Genomic DNA, 18,891 nt, shown 5'->3' on the forward strand with positions numbered 1-18,891 from the left:
TGTAAGCCTGTCTCAGTTAGGACTCAAACACCGTGCCTAAAGGGCTCCTGAGAAACTTTCCTGTAGGCAAAATCATCAAGTTCTCATGGCTCCCAAATCCACCTCTAAGTAGAAGCTTTGAAAGATCGGAATTGCTCTGTCTAGCAAGGCTGTTTTGTTTCAAAGGTTCTAGCCTCTCGTGACAAGGGTCATAGTATCCTGCTGGGAATGCAATGACATGTGGCGGACTGGGGACTCGTTATGAGTGAAGTCCAGGGTGCAAAGCTGGAGAACAATGTCTGCATCTTCTAACCACGGTAAATAAGCACACGGTTTAAACAAAGATGAGGAAGGGTTCCCAGAGACACACAGACGACTGTACTTCATTTCCAGCAGGATCAGCCACAAATGTGCCCAGTTACCCTGCCAGGAGTAACAAGGACACCTATGATCTTTCACTTTAGAAACCTCATTAGCCTTTCAAGAGTGCCTACTGAATGAGGAATGCTTCCGAGTAATTCTCTTCACCGTGTTTTAAGATATGGGCTTTGACAGGACTAGACAGACATCCCTATCTGGTTCTGAGTGAGCCACCTTCAGAGTGAGTCAGCGTCTGGGAAGGGCTGGCATACATGGTTGCCTGCAAAGGCAACTCGGTTTCTGACTTTCAAAGAGTATTCTAACCACTTATTTACAAAAATGGCCCAGCCGAAAAGACTTGTCACTCAGTTGTACTTTTTGCAAAGAACAGTTTCATCAAGTTTAAATGTATAGGGAGAAAAAAAAAATCCCCAAGTGGAGAGGCAGTGAGGGGCAGGAGCACATAGCCAGCTGGGTTTATAATGGGTGGGATGGTGTGCCGCTGTCAGCCAGTCTTGTACCCAGAGCACACTCTAGGGCAGAGCCCGCTCGGCACAGATACGGAACCGACGACTCCCAGACACCAGCGTCTCCATCCACTACTCACCGCTATTCCGTGAATGGTCTTCCTTCGTGCAGAGCCCTCGGGTGGCGTTACAAAGAGTTTTGGCCGATCCACTGCGTTTCTAGAGTGTGCAGCTTTGAAGGGCATGATGATGGGGCTGCAAGATGCTGAACGAGGACAAATGGGGATGACTAGAGTGCAGGTGATTGGTTTTACACACAAGAGTGCCAGAGGAGCAGGTGAAGAAAGCCAGAGGCAGGTGCAGGAGAAGGAGCAGAGCGGAGATGGAGAGAAAAGTAGAGAGAAGACGTTACTACCTAACGGCACCCGGCCCATGTTCCTCAACTCTCCTTCTATCTGCGAGTCCGTGAGGTGCCCAAGTGAGGACCTGGAATATAATGCTGCTTGTCTGTTTCAGTTATGACGAAAGACACAGAAACAATTCAGTATTGGTGGACAGCAGCAGCCTTGTATGGCTACGAACCAATGGTTCTGTTACAGCCCTGTATCAGTGACGCCATTTTTATATGAAGACTGGTTTATGAACAGATTTTTCCTAGTTATGTCTAAAATGGAACAAAAGTTGGAAGGAAGAAGCATATAGGCAGGCAAGTAAGTCTACAGCTGTCTCAAGAGCCAAGTTCAGGAGCCAGTAAGGGAAAGTGACTGAAGTCAACTGTCTCAAAAGCCAAGTTCAGGAGCCAGTGGGGGAAAGTGACTGAGATTTAAAATGTCAACTGATCAAGTCATACCAGGTGTTTAGACAGGGATAGCTAATAATAGCCAGAAAAGAACTGATTTATTCATTTAAAGGCAAGCTGATACATACTTCCGCCCCGCCCCCCAAAGCCAAGGCATAGAAAATACAGGGAGACAGGATGCAATTATTTAAAATGGCAGGAAGAACATTAGTGTTAGGATGGTCACCACTGTGGCTGAATCATGGGTAGCAGTTACAGTTTTACTAAGGACAGGATTTTTTTTTCCTTTTATTTTATTTTACAATACCATTTGGATTTTTTTTTTTTTTGACCACTCACCTTCTAAGGAACATTGACATTTATCAAGTCCCTGTGCAAACAGTAGGCTTAAGGAAATTTATTTAACATTGCACAGGTGCCAGAATTTCAGATCTCATTTAAAAAATCTTGTTTTCCATCAAGAATACGGTTACTGAGGATAATGTCATGTCCTTGAGCCAGATTATAAAATTACTTTATGCATCCCTAGTTCCTGTACCGGTTCTTAACTTTTAGAGACAAGGGCTCATTATGCATTTGTATTCCCAGGCTGACCATGAACTTGTGGCAATTCCCCAGCCTCAGCATCTGGAGGAGTGCCGGGATTACAAGCGTGCACCAGCACACCCTGCATCTTTCCATTGCTTGCTCTGCTGGGATGGAACCTTCCTACGACCTTTGCTGAGCTGTATTCCAGTTCTAAAAGTGCATCTTTACCGGTAAAATGTCTCATCACATGCCTCCCGGGATCTTCTGGCTGTCACTGAATGGTGGAGGCAGTGAATGGACTGGAACAGAAGCTACATTTATCTGAACACCTCCCCCCTATTATTATAAATATTACAATAAACTGAAATACTTCTATTTCCTCAGTTCTCTTTCTGAGAACATGGGAATGGATGCAAAGATTTACTTCTGACTTTTAATGGTGAATGGTAGACTTGTACTTTTGAGGTAGAGAGGTCTCTTGTCTTTGTTTGTGGTGACCCCAAGGGACAGTACTGGAAAATAAATTTGTTTCCTTAAGTGCCACAAGGCACTTTCATTTCCCAGACAGGGAAGGGTTCATTAGTGCAAAGCTTTTCCAAGTCAATCAAATACACTGCAGAAGCCATGTCCTCCACAGGGCATTCGTGGGGACCAATGATCAGGAGAAGAGGTATCTAGTGCCCAGGCCAAGTTAGAGGATATGAACCTTGCCCAAAGGTCAAGAGCCCCTGGAGAATAGGCCTGCTCTGAGGTCAGGGCTGACACTGAAAAGGGAACGGAACAGAAGCTGGACTTGGTTTTCCTGCAGTGTAAAGTGAACAGTTTCATGAACGCTGGTGGAGACCATCCTAGGATTCAATCTGATTTCATCATGTCTTTTCATTTATTCTCCATTGGAGAGCTGAAAAGCATTAAATGGAGGTAGAAAATATTCCCTGCTCACCATGTGGTCCTGGCTACCTTGGAGTTTGCTCTGTAGACCAGGCTGACCTCAAACTCAAAGAGATGCTCCTGCCTCTGGCTCCTGAGTACTGGGATTAAAGGTGTGTGCCATCCTATGTGGCTTGAGACTATCCTTAAGTCTACCTGTAGTGTTCTATTTAAAAATCCGCAACCATAATTGTTCAAGAAATACTTTCTGGCTAAAATAAACACTAAAATTCCAAAGGGATTAAATTCTGCACATCTACCACTGAAAACCTGAAACCTGCGAATTGAATAATCTCATTCTTCTGAGGAAACAGTAATACATACTTTCCCCACCCCATGAACATTCCATGTCCTGCACAGTCTGACCAAAGAGGATGAACCTGCCTTGAGAAAGTTTCCACTGCTCCTGGAAGTCCAGAGTACGTTCACCACCCCACCAAGCTCCTCAGTGGGAAACAGTGAGCACAGAGCTGAGCCAGTGCAGCGCAAGTGGCCGGGAACCAGAACATGCAAAACTCACACAGTAGAATGCTAACCTTTATTAAAGCCTACCACGCACATCTTAAGGGTTCTGATGTGCTTAAGCCTGACCTCTCACAGTCAAGGGCATATTTTGCAGGTTCTGGAAAACTGTGGGCCTTGGGAAAATCAACCCAAAGTAGTGACTGCAAATGAAAGGTCTAAGATGGGGTTCCCAACACCCAGGAGCTTTACTGCTTGCTCAGGGTTCTGGGGGGTGGGGTGAGGAGAGGTCCTGCAAGCTCTGAATACCTTACGGGACAAGGGTGGCTGGCTTAATCTACTACTGTAACCCTGGCTACAGATATAGGTCCCTCTTCTGCAATGGCAATTGGGAATAAGATGAAGGAAGGAAGAAAACTAAAATGGAAAGAACATAATCAGAGAAGTCCATTGAAAAGACTCCTAGAGGACATACATTTAAACACGTAATTCCAAATGGAAATCTTCATAAAAACCAGGAGCTCCTCATCTCATGAAATATAAGCTGTTAGGAATACAATAGGTAATAATAACCTAGACAATGTACCAGGATATAGCCAACTCAAAGTTTATATTCTGTTTCTCACTGAAACCAGTGACTGAAATGTAGCAATTAAATAACAAAGAATAGAAAGGTCATAAAATAAAGAGCCAATCTGCAGATAAAAAGCACCCCAACTAAACGTAACAAAGAAGGGAAGGGGCCAGGAGGGGACGTCATGAGCGGGAATGACATGGTGTGGGAAAGACTAGAGGGAAGTAAAAGAATTCCCAGGAGTCAGTGCTGACGGAAACAGCAGAGGAAGACAAGTTTCCAGCGTTGGAAGAAGACGACACACAACACAGATCCAGGAGTGTGACGGCCACACACTATGGAGTGTCCACAAACGGGATGGACAAACAGCCTGGAAGATTCAACACGCTGAGGACTGCTTTCATCACTTGCAAAGAAGTATGAAATGCATGGCATAAAACAGGCTATCTTGAGATGCTACACTTTTTCCTTCAGAGAAAGCCCAGATGAAAGCGTGAGTGCTGGGAGGGGGAGGCCAGCACTCTTCGGGGTCTCCAAGTGGCCTGGTGAGACACTTACAGCCGCTGCACTTATCTCCAGAAAGAGGTATTGAGGATGCCCAGGTCTGTGGTCTTGCCTGACTCACACAGGATGGTACACTTGTTAGCTCACTGGGTACCACAGATGAGAGTTACCAGAAAATCACCAAGAGGTTTATTTGTGCAGCGGACTAATGTGAATGAAGAGACAAAGCATTTCCAAAGGGAACTCTTCAAAGAGGGCGTGCAACTTCCTATGTGCAAAGGATGAGGGGGTGCTAGGCTGGTTCCACAGACACGCCAACTGTGCCCAGAGAGAGTCGGGAAATCTAAACCCATCACCAGGACAGAGATGCTACTCAAAGCCTGTGTGGATGGTTCTTACCAACTGGATACATTACACTTACATTCATTGGCTTCAATGGTTCATTCTGGCCTATTCTGCATTGTAAAAAGTTTTAATACAGCTAGGATTAGGTATGTTCCATATTGTTTTCAATGAATGTAACAAGTAAGTGCATTTCAATTAGCCTCCTCAGCTCTTTAGGGCTTAGAAGGTTCCAGCTCCTAGGTTACATACACAAGCCTGGTGGTGGTGGGGGGGTGGGGGGGGAGTTGCTGTACTAAGAAACTACATGCTTAAGTTGGAGGCTGGTGATGATTTATTTCCAAGCCTGCAGAGTAGTATTAAATATTAAATTATATCTCCTACCCTTGGTCATCTGTCGAGACACAGGGGCAGACAGGAGAGCAGGTAACTGATACTATTTTTCTGCTGATCTTACAAATAGACAGAGGCCATCTGATCACGGTGAGGGGCGTCATCTGCCTGCCTGGCGTCTGGTGTCCAGATAAGATGCTGTGGTGGATGCAAAGAGGAAACCATGCCAAGAGCACAAAGCCGACACCGACAGAGGGAAGCACACACCGGGGGGTGACAGGAGGTGGGGGTCAGATGAGCGTGGGAAGAGCAGAGAGGCTTCGAAAGGAGGACTTTACCTCACCGCAAAGTTGTGCCCGGACATCTTTACCTGTGTCTCCAGACAAGGCAGCTGTGCTTTTACTTCTGGCCAGGAACGAATGTGTGGGCGTCAGCAGTCTGTTTACAACGCTGCTCTCCCAGGGGCTGAGCTGCAGGCGGCGAGCTAAATGTCACCACATAAGCAAGATGTTAGGAACACTGTTTCCTGGGCCTAGAGGGTGCAGCACATCATGCCTAATACCTCCACAGTCTGGATCTTTGAGACAGCCCCGGGGGGTTCTCCAGGGAGGACATGTGGCCATGAGTCAGGGCAACAGGATCCCCACCCGAGGGGAGCCGCTCTTCCATGAACACTGTCTTTCCTCAACACTTACAGCAGGCTCCAATGGGGCAGCTGGGATGGATTTTGCTCATCACCTTTGTTAAGCGAACAACAGGTCTTGGATCTGCTACTATCAGGAACTCATACCGACAGTATGAGTGTACCTATCGGATGGGTACCATGACGGGCAGTAGACCGATGGGACCCATCTCTGACATGGCTTCCTGTACATCTTAAATAATCAGCCTCATTAGGGCTGGCAAATAAATGCTAGATTTACATAAAGGACTGTGAGGGCTCTGTTAAACTATGATGGATCGCCCTGAATTGTTTAGGGTAACTGGAGGGAGGTGAGCTATGAGAAAGTGAAAGGAGGCTCATGCAAAGGTCTGTATGGGGTTCTTTTGACCTTTCCACTCAGCAAGCCAGGCTCTTTCAGGTCCCTGTTTGGCACAATATAAAACTTTCGGCTGAGGATCAAGGCTAAAGCTGAAGGAAGACAAAATTAAGCAGAAATGCTAAAGTCCAATAGAACTATACACCTGAAGATTACTGGTGATGTCTGAAGAATTTAGAAAACAAACTGAAAACGACACAATGACGTATCGGTCCCAAACGACCCAAATTTGGCAAGGCCATGGTTAGAAAATGATGAATTTGTTTACATTGTTAGCATCACTCGTGATGGCGCACCAAAACACAGCCGGTGTGTTCGAGAGGTACCAGTGAAGAAGCTTGCAAGTTCCTACAGATGCCACTGCAATAAAAAGATCACACACCACTCTTCTAGAATGCCTTCCCATGTCACTCATGGAGGTCTTTACATGCCATTTCTTAGAGGAACCACACTTTAAACTCTAGGGGATCTGGTTTAGTTTATAAAACCGTATACTGCTAAATATCGCTATACTGAAAATAGTTTTTGTGCAGGGAATTCTCCAGGGCTGGGATTACAGGTGAGTGCTGCCATGTCTGGATTTTTTTTTTCTAATTTTAATTAATGCATTAATTTATTTTTATTTTTTCCAAGATAGGAGCTCACTATGTAGCTCTGGCTGTCCTTGAACTCACAGAGATCCACTTGCCTCTGCTTCCCGAGTGCTGGGATTAAAAGTGTGCATCACCACGCCTGCCTGTGCTTGGATTTTTTAAGTAGGTTCTGAAGGATCTGACTCAGGTCCTCACACTTGTGTGGTGTTTTACTCACACAGTCATCCCGATCCTTAAATCACAAATATTTTTAATAAGGCAGGTCATAGCTCCCATCACATTTGGAATGTCCAGGGAAGCGCATTTGGGGGAAGTGACTATTTACTAAGGAACTTGACAATAGTTGAGTACATTTAATAAGTCTTAGAGCTGTCCAGAAGCATGCCAGCCATCAGCCCTGGTCTGAGAGCTTCAGTCTCCTATCAGCTTTAAGGCTGCTGCTACAGGGCAGAGAAAGCTCACACAATTTAATAACACTGCACAGGCTTTTCTGACATTTATTGATAAAAGCTTCTTATTGAATTTGATAAGAACTCTTTCTAGTGAGACAACCAGGCATAACTAATGTGCAGAAGAGCTGGCAGAAAAGCAGCCTCACTGAAGATTTTGCTTCACCAAAACAAGCAAACAAAGCCTCCTATACCATGGAGCCCCTTCCAGCTGGTAGGATCTGTTAGACCAGGAACCCGCTCCCGGCTCCTTGGATGGGGGCAGCAGAGCAGAGCTGATTCCAGACCTCTCCCTCTGATACTATCACTTCAGCTTAATCTTCAACTCCGCAGCTCTGGGTCTTGATTCAAGGGGAGTTTCCTGGCTCCAGATACAGACTGGTTATTGAGATCTATTGCCCTTGGCATCCTAAGCCTACTTCTAATTTAGCCAAGAATGCAGATCTCCTTGTGGCAGGGCATGGCTGTAATCTCAGTACTGACAGGCAGAAGGATTGAAGCAGGTTCGAGGTCAGCCTTGTCTACATCCTGAGTTCCAGACCAGTCGGGGGCTACAGAAGTGAGATCTGTCTCAGAACAGAACAAGAACAAAGAAAGCACATGTAGGGGTCACGAGGGTGAGAAGTGCAGGGGCGACAGACAGAGCAGCTGCATGGGGAGGGGCTGCTAGTCTCCCCTCCAGTCCCTCTTGACAATCATTACCACGTACCTCATTAAAAGTTAAAGTCTTAAGTGCTGAGGTACTTAAACAACCCAAATAGAATAGACAGATGGGCTACCTGATGGATCTTAGTCCCCAAACCATGTTACTTTAAGAAAATCCAACCGGATACATCAAGCAAAGTTTTTAAACATAATTTTATTTCTAACTGACACAGAATTCAGCACTTTGAATCCTCAGAGACAGGACAGGGCATCATCCTGCTTATAGCCTGTCCTCCTTACTCTCTCTCACCTTTGCCTGGGACGGCAGGAGGCAGGAAAGCGAGGCTTAACTTAAGAGTATTCCAAATCCCTAACTATGGTTTGTCTCAGACCCAGGTTCACAAAAGTCTACAGTGCTGGGTAAGTGATCTCTTTAAAAGGGAAAGGGACGTGAGCAGACAATGTAGGAACAACATCCATATGTATCTACAGCTTATGTTCTACTAAGGGAATGAGTTTGAAACACAAGTCGACCCTCCCCTGAGTGCACTTGATCTCATCTGCAATAAAGCATATTTATGCAGGAAAATTTAATTGACAATAAATTAACATGAATAGCCCCTAAAATTTGATTACATGCTAATATCAACGCTTTAGACAAATTTAGCTTAAAAAAGGAACAGTTTGGGTAAGTAGACAAGAATAAGAAATTGCTCAAACATTTACCATTTTATAAAATAATACCAACATTCACATAATATTATATATTACAATGGTACCATAACAATACAACATACAAAATACATGAACTGACATACACACAGAACATGCACACATTACATTCTTAGTAACGACTCAGACATGACACTTTCCAGTTTCTTAAAAACGTACTCAAAATCACCATATTTTGTTATTTTTAAAAAGTATGTGCTTTTTTTAAGTTACACAATAATTCTTTGGTTTTATTTAAAATCGTCTTAGTTATTAAAACAAGGAGCTTCTCTTAAAAGCTTGATTGTTTCTTCTATGATGCAAAATGAAACTTTCATTTTATGAATAACTAAACATTCATGTACTGTAAATCCATAGGATGTAGGAACTCAAAACTCATTTAAGACTTTGGCTGGAAGGCCATGATGGTTCACCTGTTCAGGAGGCAGTCACGGTGAGGACAGTCTTAAAAATCGGTCAGCCCCTCAAGATTGAAATGAATGGACAGCCAACAACCCAATCACACATGTAAAAAATGTTCAACCAAATGAGAAACAATTTGGTAAAATGAAACTGCCATCATGAATCACTTAAAGTTTTCTTTTGAAAGCCGGCACCTAGAACTCCCAACATCTGGATGACCGGAAGAAAGCAACTGTTCAGAACAAGATTATCTGCTTTCTGATGGGTAGGTGGGTGATTTCATTTGCTAAGGGAAGCACCGCTCTGAGCTGCTAAAAGCACCATTCAGCCACGGGCTAACACGAGAAACGCTCTCGTCGCAAGGCCAGGGACGCTCAGCCGCTTATTGCTTTTTAACTCTCAAGTTTTTTCTTCCTATTTAAGAAACGCAGGGAGAGCAACTTCAGATGCTATTTCCAGCTGTACACATCCAGAAAAGAAAACGTCAAGTGAGTAACAGAACAGGGCTTGTTTTCCTTTTGACTGTACCTCTGTCTGGAGAATTTAGCAAAGTTGCAGATGAGGAGGAGAGCCGCTTGCTAATGACAGGATCAACATGTTTCGAAAGATTCATGGTGGAGACTGACCGCCTGTCGGGATCTAAAACAAATGGAGACAATGCTAATTGACAGCCGGCATGCAGGATTGCAATTGCTCAGTGAGGGGAGGAGAAGCAGGACTGGAGATGCTCAGCATTATTTCTAGATCTTCCGAACAGCACAGTTTTCTACGTGGACGCATTAAAGCCTAGAAATAAAACTCATTTTTTTTTTCTTAAGTGATACTATAAACATTTAGTTCACTAGTTTAAATGCAAGCATGTTGTTCTAACACGAGCGGATGGAGACGAACTTGGAGCTTGATTTTTTTTTTTCTTTTTGATAAGGTCTCAACATAGTCTGGCCTGGCCTGAATCAGACTTACTAGGCCTTTGACCTCCCAACTCAAGGGACTGCAGGTGCACACCACTTAGTACAAGTCTGTCTGTCTGTCTGTCTATCTGCTTTCTTCCTTTTTCCTGCTTCCTGTTTCTTTCTCTCTCCTGGGGGTTGAACCCATTGTTAGGTAAATGCTCTACCACTGTATCTGCAGCCCTAAGACTGTCTCCAAATAGAAAATAAATAAACAAAAAGGGTCCAGTGGTAGTCAGCCAAACCGTGCCATGGCTCTGGGTTTGATCCTTAGTGCTGGGTGTGTGTGGCTCTAGACATCATAAGTGGACTCAGTCCATAAACTTCCCAACAGAACTGGCAGCAATAAATCAGAATTCTAAGTCAATGAGTATTATCGTTAAAATTATCCTGTAGGCAAATAATTTAAGAATGACTTCAGAGTTCACATCAGAAGGGAAACTCATTATAAAGGCAAAAAAACCCCAAAAAATCAGTTCTGTTAATTTGTTATCGACACAGCACAGACAAATCACAGTCTTACTCATTAGTAGACTCATGACGTCTGAACGGACCACACGAGACAAAAATCTACCCATCTCCCTGTGTACCTGTCAGCAGTGCGTGGACGCCCAGATCTACAACGGCTGAAATTAAAGAAGCAGTGCCGTGTTTTCTTCTAGTGGCCAGTGGAAGCGCAAGAGAAATGTTCCCACTGGTCTGAATGATCCGGACAGTAAATATTTTTAATGAATTTTGCCCGATAGCATAGCCATTTTGATGATTATCTATAATCTACTGGCAATAACTCATTAATGAGACATGAGTTTTCAACTGGGATTAAATTTTATAGCTGGGAATTTAACGATGTTTTAAAAAAGGAAAGAAAAAAAAATGACCTAACATGATTACTGTGACTTACATTTTCACTTATCTGATGGGGCTTGGGCAATGAGAAGAAATAGAAGCATAGAGGGAAAATACTGACTGACAGGCTCACCCTGATGAGGACCGTGGGTGTGTCCTTGAGGAAGGATGAAAGCCATGTCCACATGACACAAGAGCAACTCTTCCTGATGTTGTTTACACACTAAGCTTTAGCTGAGGGAGTGGTGTCTATACTAAGCCTATCCTCTGGTATTTCTCAATAGGTTACTAAAAACATTTAGTTCTATTTCCTAGTAAGTAGAAAAAAAAATGAGCTAGACAGTCTTTTATCCACCCAAATAGTGTGAATGGCCAAAGTCTTCAGCTCCGGGACAGATGGTTGAAGCCATGGAGGCATGCCACAGTGTGTCATCTGAGACAATTCTCATTCATTTCTTCTTGTCACTGAATGGAAAACAGTTTCACAAAAAGACTGGTGATTTTACAAATAAAATCGTTTTCATGGTAGTACTAGCTGATGGATCAGTGGTCAGACAAGATGCTAACTTTAATGGGGACCGTTTCTAGGCTTGGAGACCTTGGCATGATTGGCAAGGCTTAGGGGCTGGCTTCTCACAGGCACTGCCATGAAGAGAAGGTGCTAAGAATGAGCAGAACTGGATGTCTCTCTCAACACCACAGCAGATCACCCCAGCCTTCGAGAACTTCAACAAATCCCAGTCACTTCTCACACACGTCTCTTTTTTAGTATACCAGCTGTTTGCTCCAATCCAGTCATTATAAACCTGGGTTTTACCCGACAGCTCAGAAACGCGTCGCTGGCTGGACTGCTCTGAATGGCGAAGGAGAAAGCAAGAATTAAGGGTTAGTAGCTTTGCTGCTTCTCAATGATGTCTGACACTGCAGAGCAGACCATTTCTGTCATATGGACAGGAAGCATGAAGCTCAGTAAAAGAAAAACATGGTCATAAAAACATTCACCATGGGCATTTTTTCTTCCTGGAACATCCATGAAAACTATTTCCAAATGAAAGGTTGCATACAAACTTGTCATGTTTACGATGACAGATTTGGTGTGTGCTCCATCACAGGTGGTAAAGAGACACGGGGGAAAATGTGCTTCTACGTTTGGTTCAGTGTTACGGGAAAATAAACTGTGGTTACGAAAAACAGTAATGAAAAAACACAGCAAACAAGCAAACAACATTCAATTACTCAGATAATAGTAAAGCTGTCTATAGGTGCATAGCATTAAGAGTTGCAGGAGCCATTAAATGTATGCTTTTGATTACAGTTGATTCTTAGCTAAAAGACATTTAAATAGGCTTTATTACAAATGACTTAAAAGGAAAGCAAGCATGCCATGTGTAATTGTTTCAACAGCTTTAAGTCGCCTGAGTCATAACATCACACTTAAGAAACACTGTGCCCATCTCAGATCTAGGTCTACGTGATAGACAGCGGGCATGCGTGATGACTAGGGCGGTGATGGTTCAGCTAGCCATGAACTGGTCCTCAGTCTCAGGGGCTAGCTAAAGCAGGCAGGCGGCAATGACGACAGGGATGTCTGTACCAGCATCTCTGGTACACCCCAAAGCTGTGGCATGGTGGTCTACCCCTGCTAGATGGAGAAGATGAATAAGGATTCAATAAACCATCTGGGGACAGAATGTAAGACATGATTTAAAAAAAAAAAGAGAGAGAAAGAGAGAGAGAGTGCCAGACTCACACAATGACAAAGAATTAACAGACTATGTCAGCGTTAAGGTGTATTGAATTTACAGTACAAAAATAAAACTTTCGCTAAGTTCATATTTCAATGTAATTTTCTATCCACTCAAGGAGAGAGGTAGCGTGGATACTCACTACTGCTTCTAGTCTAAGACAGCTGCACGTGTCTCTACAGAACATCAGGGCTGCACATGTTAGTGTCAGAGCACACATCCGCATAGCACTGACTCGTCTGACCCGATACACTGCTGAGACTCTTCCCGAGGAGAATGTGACCTGGGTTAACTTATCCCACAGCCACGGGAACCTCATGCAGATGAGTCACTAACACAGTTCAGACTGGCGAGTTTTAGGAATGCTGCATAGGTTTCATCTCTAGGGGACTCTGCAACCCCAGCAGAAAGGAACTCGTGTGGAGGCAGAGAGGTCCTTGGATCTTACCTCCATCACCCTCTTGTGTTCAAACAGCGGGGGCATCATTTAATTACAGTTTAATGACTTCAGCAGGAGTTTTGTTTTACAACCAGAGATTTAGGGGGGGGGGGGAAGCAAATGCACTTTTACTGTCCAGGAAAAAACCAAACCAAACCCGAAGAGGAGACTTGAAAGTGGCGCCTGTATTTACCTGCACTGTGGATGTTGGGGCTCCCGTGGAGAGGGGCTCCCCACGACCACCGGTTATATTTCTGCTTTGGCTTCTGGCTCCTTTCCATCGTCCGCCGTACAACAGCTTCATGGCGTTCCTTGCGTGGGACAGAGGAGCCAGCAGTTAGGTTTAGCTGGTTGACAGTTCCACAGCTTAAGGCAGAGTGGAGTAGACTACCTAAGTTCTTGCCTACTATAGTGCTGTTATAATCTATTTCCTAGCTTCTGAACTTTTTCTTAAGATGGGAACAGTGACAATCTTGGATAGTTTCTGCAAGCATTAGTTCCTCGTTCAAAAGCCTTTGTGTACAACAGACACTCAAATAAATAAATAAATAAATACTTCCCTCCTGGGTGTGACGCTTTCCGCCAACACACAGGAAGGGCCACGGTAGTACAGGTCTTCACTTAAACTGATATGCACCGTGTGTCTTTATTTACTTTTATACATGTTATCAAACTTATGATCATCTTAACTTCAGCTTCCTGACTGCTAGGACTATAGGTGTGTACCGTTACGACCCACTTAATTGGTGGGATTTTGTTGTTGTTGTTTGGTGTGTGTGTGTGTGTGTGTGTGTGTGTGTGTGTGAGAGAGAGAGAGAGAGAGAGAGAGAGAGAGAGAGAGAGAGAGAGAGAGAGAGATACAGGTTCAAGGTGTCAGGACCTTATGCTTGCTAGCAAGTGTGTGTGTGTGTGTGTGTGTGTGATACAGAGATTCAAGGTGTCAGGACCTTTTGTATACTAGCAAGTGCTTAGCCCGTCTATATCCCCAGCCTCACATGGGGCCATATTTAAAACTGGAATTCAGAAAGTGAGGACACAAAAGCTTTTCTTCTCCCCCTACCCACAAGCAGAGTGAATATTAAGGAAAAGTTAGAAAGAACTCTCAAGAATGGGAGGGCTCCAAGAAAAGAAAGTCTCCTTTTCTTTGTGGCATGGTACATAGCCCAGGCTAGCCTCGAACTTGTGGCAATCCTACTGCTTCTGTTTTCTGAGTCTTGGAATTACAAGCACATTTTGTTTGGCTTCCTATGCTGTACAACTTACTATTTTGTGTAACTTACTATTTTGTGTATAACCGCCCCCCCCCTTTTTTTTTTGCAAAACCTATGTACCACTTATTTAAGGTTTGAGTGAGTGTTAAATGAAGTGGGTGTGCAAACATTTACCTACATGGGAATGTTTTCAAATGGCAAGACCCTACGGAAGCCCACATGGGATTTTCCGCACATCAGTACAACCGAATAAAGCATGAATTCTGAGAACTGTGCTTCCATGAGAGGCACGAGTACCCGAAGTTCCAGCAGCGACACTGATAACCGTTAGTCATCTGTCCCCGCAGCCTCTGCTCCCCAACACCGCAGTCATCTTTCCTGCTGACACCCAGCGCTGACTGCGGGCGCCGGGGCATCTCCCTCCACAGAGGGGGTCAAGTGTGCACCCAGCACTGACTGCGGGAGCCGGGGCACCTCCCTCCACAGAGGGGGTCAAGTGTGCACCCAGCGCTGACTGCGGGAGCCGGGGCACCTCCCTCCACAGAGGGGGTCAAGTGTGCACCCAGCACTGCGGGAGCCGGGGCACCTCCCTCCACAGAGGGGGTCAAGTGTGCACCCAGCACTGCGGGAGCCGGGGCACCTCCCTCCACAGAGGGGGTCAAGTGTGCACCCAGCACTGCGGGAGCCGGGGCACCTCCCTCCACAGAGGGGGTCAAGTGTGCACCCAGCACTGCGGGAGCCGGGGCACCTCCCTCCACAGAGGGGGTCAAGTGTGCACCCAGCACTGCGGGAGCCGGGGCACCTCCCTCCACAGAGGGGGTCAAGTGTGCACCCAGCGCTGACTGCGGGCGCCGGGGCACCTCCCTCCACAGAGAGGTCCTCACCTTGTCCTCCTCCAGCCTCTGCCTTCGCTTCTCCTCCACCGCAGCCCTCCTCCGCTCTTCCTTCAGCCGCTGGTCCTCCAGCTTCTTCTTCCGGGCTTCCAGGTGCCGTTCATAGTGCTGCCGGGCTCGCTCTTCTCTTTCCAGCCAGACGATCTCTCGTGCAGCTTTGGGGGCAGCAAACAGGGAGAGCCAACACAGGCAAGCTTAGGACTTGACTAGCTAGTGCTGGGTAAGTGGTCCACACTGACAAACAGGTTCTGTCAGTTTGTGGGGCTCCAGCTTGGCCTCGCTTTCTTCACTATGTCAAAGACTTCGCCCCTGAATCCCGTCCTTTGGGAACACGTACAGCTCTCTGGTTTGGTGTCATGGCTTTATAGCATAGACCGCACGCACTGATGCTGCTGTGATGCTCTGGGACTGACAGTACCATGTCCCTGTCCCTTTTTTAAAAGTGATACACTGGGCTGGTGACGTGGCTCAGCGCATAGACGCAGTTGCCAAGCCTGACAACCTGAGTTTCATCCCCTGGAACTGGCAATGGGAGGAGAGAGCAGACTCTCTAAGGTTGTCTCCTGACTTTCACACGTGTGCCTGCACGCTATACACATACACACACACACACACACACACACACACACACACCACCATCACAATGACGAATTAAAAAGTGCGATATTCTGCCAGGCATGGTGGCACACACCTGCAAACACAGCACTCGGCAGGCTGAGGCAGGAGGATTTCTAAGCACTGAAGGCTAGCCCAGAGTGCATAATAAGCCTGTTTCAATTAAAAAAAAAAAAAAAAAGATTCTCTCCTCCAGCCTCTCCTTTCCTTCCCCTTCCTCCTCTTTTTCATTCCTTCTTCTTTACTTTTATTTTATTTTATTTTGAGTTGTAGTCCAAGCTGGCTTGGAACTCACTATGTAGCCCAAGGTGGCTTTGAACTCATAACAATCCTCTGCCTCAGCCTCCTAATGTTGAAATCACAGGGGGAAGCCACCATACCCAGCTACAACTACATTTCTTTCATCAAAGCATTGGTTCTCTGGAAGTACAAAACAATGTGGAGAAAATAATACTTGAGAAGTGATGAATTAGGTACCTCACAGGTACATCACAGTGAGTCAGCTAAGCCAGGACAGAGAACAAGAGGCCATTTTTGGCACCCAGGGAGCTCACAGTATAGTTAGATAATGCCTAGCTCCATCAAAAGCCAGTAACAATGTTAACTTCTAAAATATTGTTGACAAGTCAGAGGGATGGTCCAATCAGTCAATAAAGTAGTAGCTTTGCAAATATAAGGACCTGATTTCTTTCCCCAACACCCAACCTGGGAAGGCTGGGACAGGCAGAACCCTATATTAACTGGACAGCTAGCTTAATTGGCAAGCTCATACTGAGAGAGCCCTGTCTCAGAAACATGGTGGATAGCTTCTGAGACATGACACCTGACACACACCTCTGGCTTCCTTCCACACATGTGCATAAATGTGTGTGAACACCTCCACACACAACACGAACCTCCAAACACACCCCCTCACACACAAATACACACAAAGAGCCAAGAACTCAAAGAACAACTCAACGTCGGAAAGACTTTTTTCTCCTTTATACATGTTCTTTCCTATTTTAGGAGGCAAACTTATCCTCAGAGCCATTTTCTTTAATATGGTATTTCCTTCAACCATGATAAGTAAAAATCTACATGTTAATAACACTGTAGGTGACAATGTCCAAGGAAAATTTGGAACATAAAATCTTTTTTTTTTTTTTTTTTTTTAAGTTTTTTGAGACAGGGTTTCTCTGTGTAGCTTTGCACCTTTCCTGGAACTTGCTTTGTAGACCAGGCTGGTCTCGAACTCACAGAGATCCGCCTGCCTCTGCCTCCCGAGTGCTGGGATTAAAAATGTGCACCACCACTGCCCGGCTCGGAACATAAAATCTTTATATTTTTGAGTCAGGGTCTTATGTAGCCCGTGATGACCTTGAATTCCTAATCTTCCTGCCTACACCCCAGAATACTGACATTACAGGCATGAAACACCATGCGAGGGTCAATGCTTTTTGTAATTTTGCAGCATTAACTATTTCTCAAAGTTACTCTTTTGAGGATGGGAACCTTCTGCAAGAACTGAATCAGCTTGCTGTTGGTGGAAGGACAAGGACAATTCAAGGGGAATCTGCCTTGAGTCGTTCGGGTCAGTGAGGAGTCGGGCTTCCCCCAGCAGCTCTGTGGATGAGGAGTACTTGGCCCTGAGCTTGTCCATTTGGATTTCAGTCATCTGATCAAAAACGAGGAAACTAGTTTTCAAAGTTCCTTCCTATATAAAAGCCTACGGTCCTAGAGAAATTCTCAGGCTCAAGTTAAATATTGACTTTAAGAAAGAACATGTATGTGGACTCAATACAACACACACGAATGAATAAAGAGGGACACTGTGAGAAGCCATCTTGAAACTTAACAGGTGCACATAATTCTGACAGTTAGACGCACCTGCTTTAATCATATGTACTCATGTATATAGTGTTTGGAGTTTTTAACTTGAGGACACATTACAGGCAAGTTCTTAGTGATACTAGACATAGAATGGTAGGGAATGGTAGGGTATAGTGGTAGATTTTTTTCTTCTGTTTTTTTTTTTTTTTTGTTTGTTTTTTTTTTTTTTTTTTTTTGAGATAAGGTTCTGTGTAGCCCTGGCTGTCATGGAACTTACTCTGTAGACCAGGATGACCTCGAACTCAGAAATCTGCCTGCCACTGATTCTGAGTGCCGGGACTAAAGGAGTGTGCCACTACACCCGGCCCTATAATGGATCTACAGGGTGAAATGACTGTCTTCCTCTTACCGTGGAACCTGTCATATCCCATTTCCATCTCCACGAGACATGCACGCCGTTCACAGCGTTCCAGATTGTAACTATTCTGCTCTTAACTTTTTCTGCTTAGTCTCTTAGAGATCTTCTCATATTAAAATAGGAGAACCCAAATGTGACTGCATTTTAATGGCTGTATAGCATCTTATCACTTACGCATTGTTCAAATAAACAATCACCGCTTGCTTGATAGGGTATCTGAAACATTTTTAGTTTGTTTGTTTTCTTTTCTTTTAAACTAATTCAGACTTTGAATGACACCACTGTGCTAGCCACAGATCTCTGTAGATGGGTGGGTATATCCACGCAGAAGCAGAGCTGCTGAGTCAGAGGGAATACTTTAAAAATCTGAAGGATCCCAGGTTGGGGAAGCGGCTCTGTGGGAATATGTTTGCACAGCATCTGTGAGGCTCTGGGTTTGATCCCAGCATTGCGGTGCAGTAATGAAATGGAATAAACATTTGTGACTGATTTCTTCTTTAGATGCAAACTCCTCTGACTGCTCAGATCTTGCCTGCTTTCTTTGCCCTGTTCTCAACACAGCCTCCTGACTCCAGTCTGAGCCTTGCTCTCCAGCAATGTTTTCCCTCCTTCCTGTTCCGGTTCGGTCTCCAGCTAAACCACTCTTGAAGGCAGCGGCTTCACACCTGACAGACATGCATGTCCTAACGTCCTTTGAAGTCTGGGTGGCGGGAGCAGGAAAGGGTAAAGGCATCTAGTTAGAATTCAATCCCTGGGCTTCAATCCTCATAGTCAGGGTTACTAATAACAAAATGATGCTCGGTTACTTTTTGGTGGTGCTGGG

General features: G+C 44.9%; 1 protein-coding gene across 25 annotated transcripts in view; it reads right to left on the minus strand.

Moving 5' to 3' along the window:
- The window catches only part of Map7 (microtubule associated protein 7), a 142,033-nt gene that overhangs the window by 19,807 nt on the left and 103,335 nt on the right, over window positions 1–18,891 (minus strand). For 16 of the 25 annotated variants that reach the window (XM_076552681.1, XM_076552680.1, XM_076552677.1 and 13 more), the window contains 5 exons: window positions 15,215–15,378; window positions 13,313–13,430; window positions 9,668–9,778; window positions 5,649–5,762; window positions 947–1,071 (listed from right to left, as the gene is read on the minus strand). In XM_076552681.1, the coding sequence (XP_076408796.1) occupies window positions 947–1,071; window positions 5,649–5,762; window positions 9,668–9,778; window positions 13,313–13,430; window positions 15,215–15,378 (632 nt within the window). Of the gene's footprint in view, window positions 1–946; window positions 1,096–5,648; window positions 5,763–9,667; window positions 9,779–13,312; window positions 13,431–15,214; window positions 15,379–18,891 lie in introns of all 25 variants that reach the window. The other 9 variants (XM_076552679.1, XM_076552674.1, XM_015998675.3 and 6 more) reach the window with 1 other exon arrangement.

Source organism: Peromyscus maniculatus, chromosome 16 (assembly GCF_049852395.1).
Source record: "Peromyscus maniculatus bairdii isolate BWxNUB_F1_BW_parent chromosome 16, HU_Pman_BW_mat_3.1, whole genome shotgun sequence".
NCBI lineage: Eukaryota > Metazoa > Chordata > Mammalia > Rodentia > Cricetidae > Peromyscus > Peromyscus maniculatus.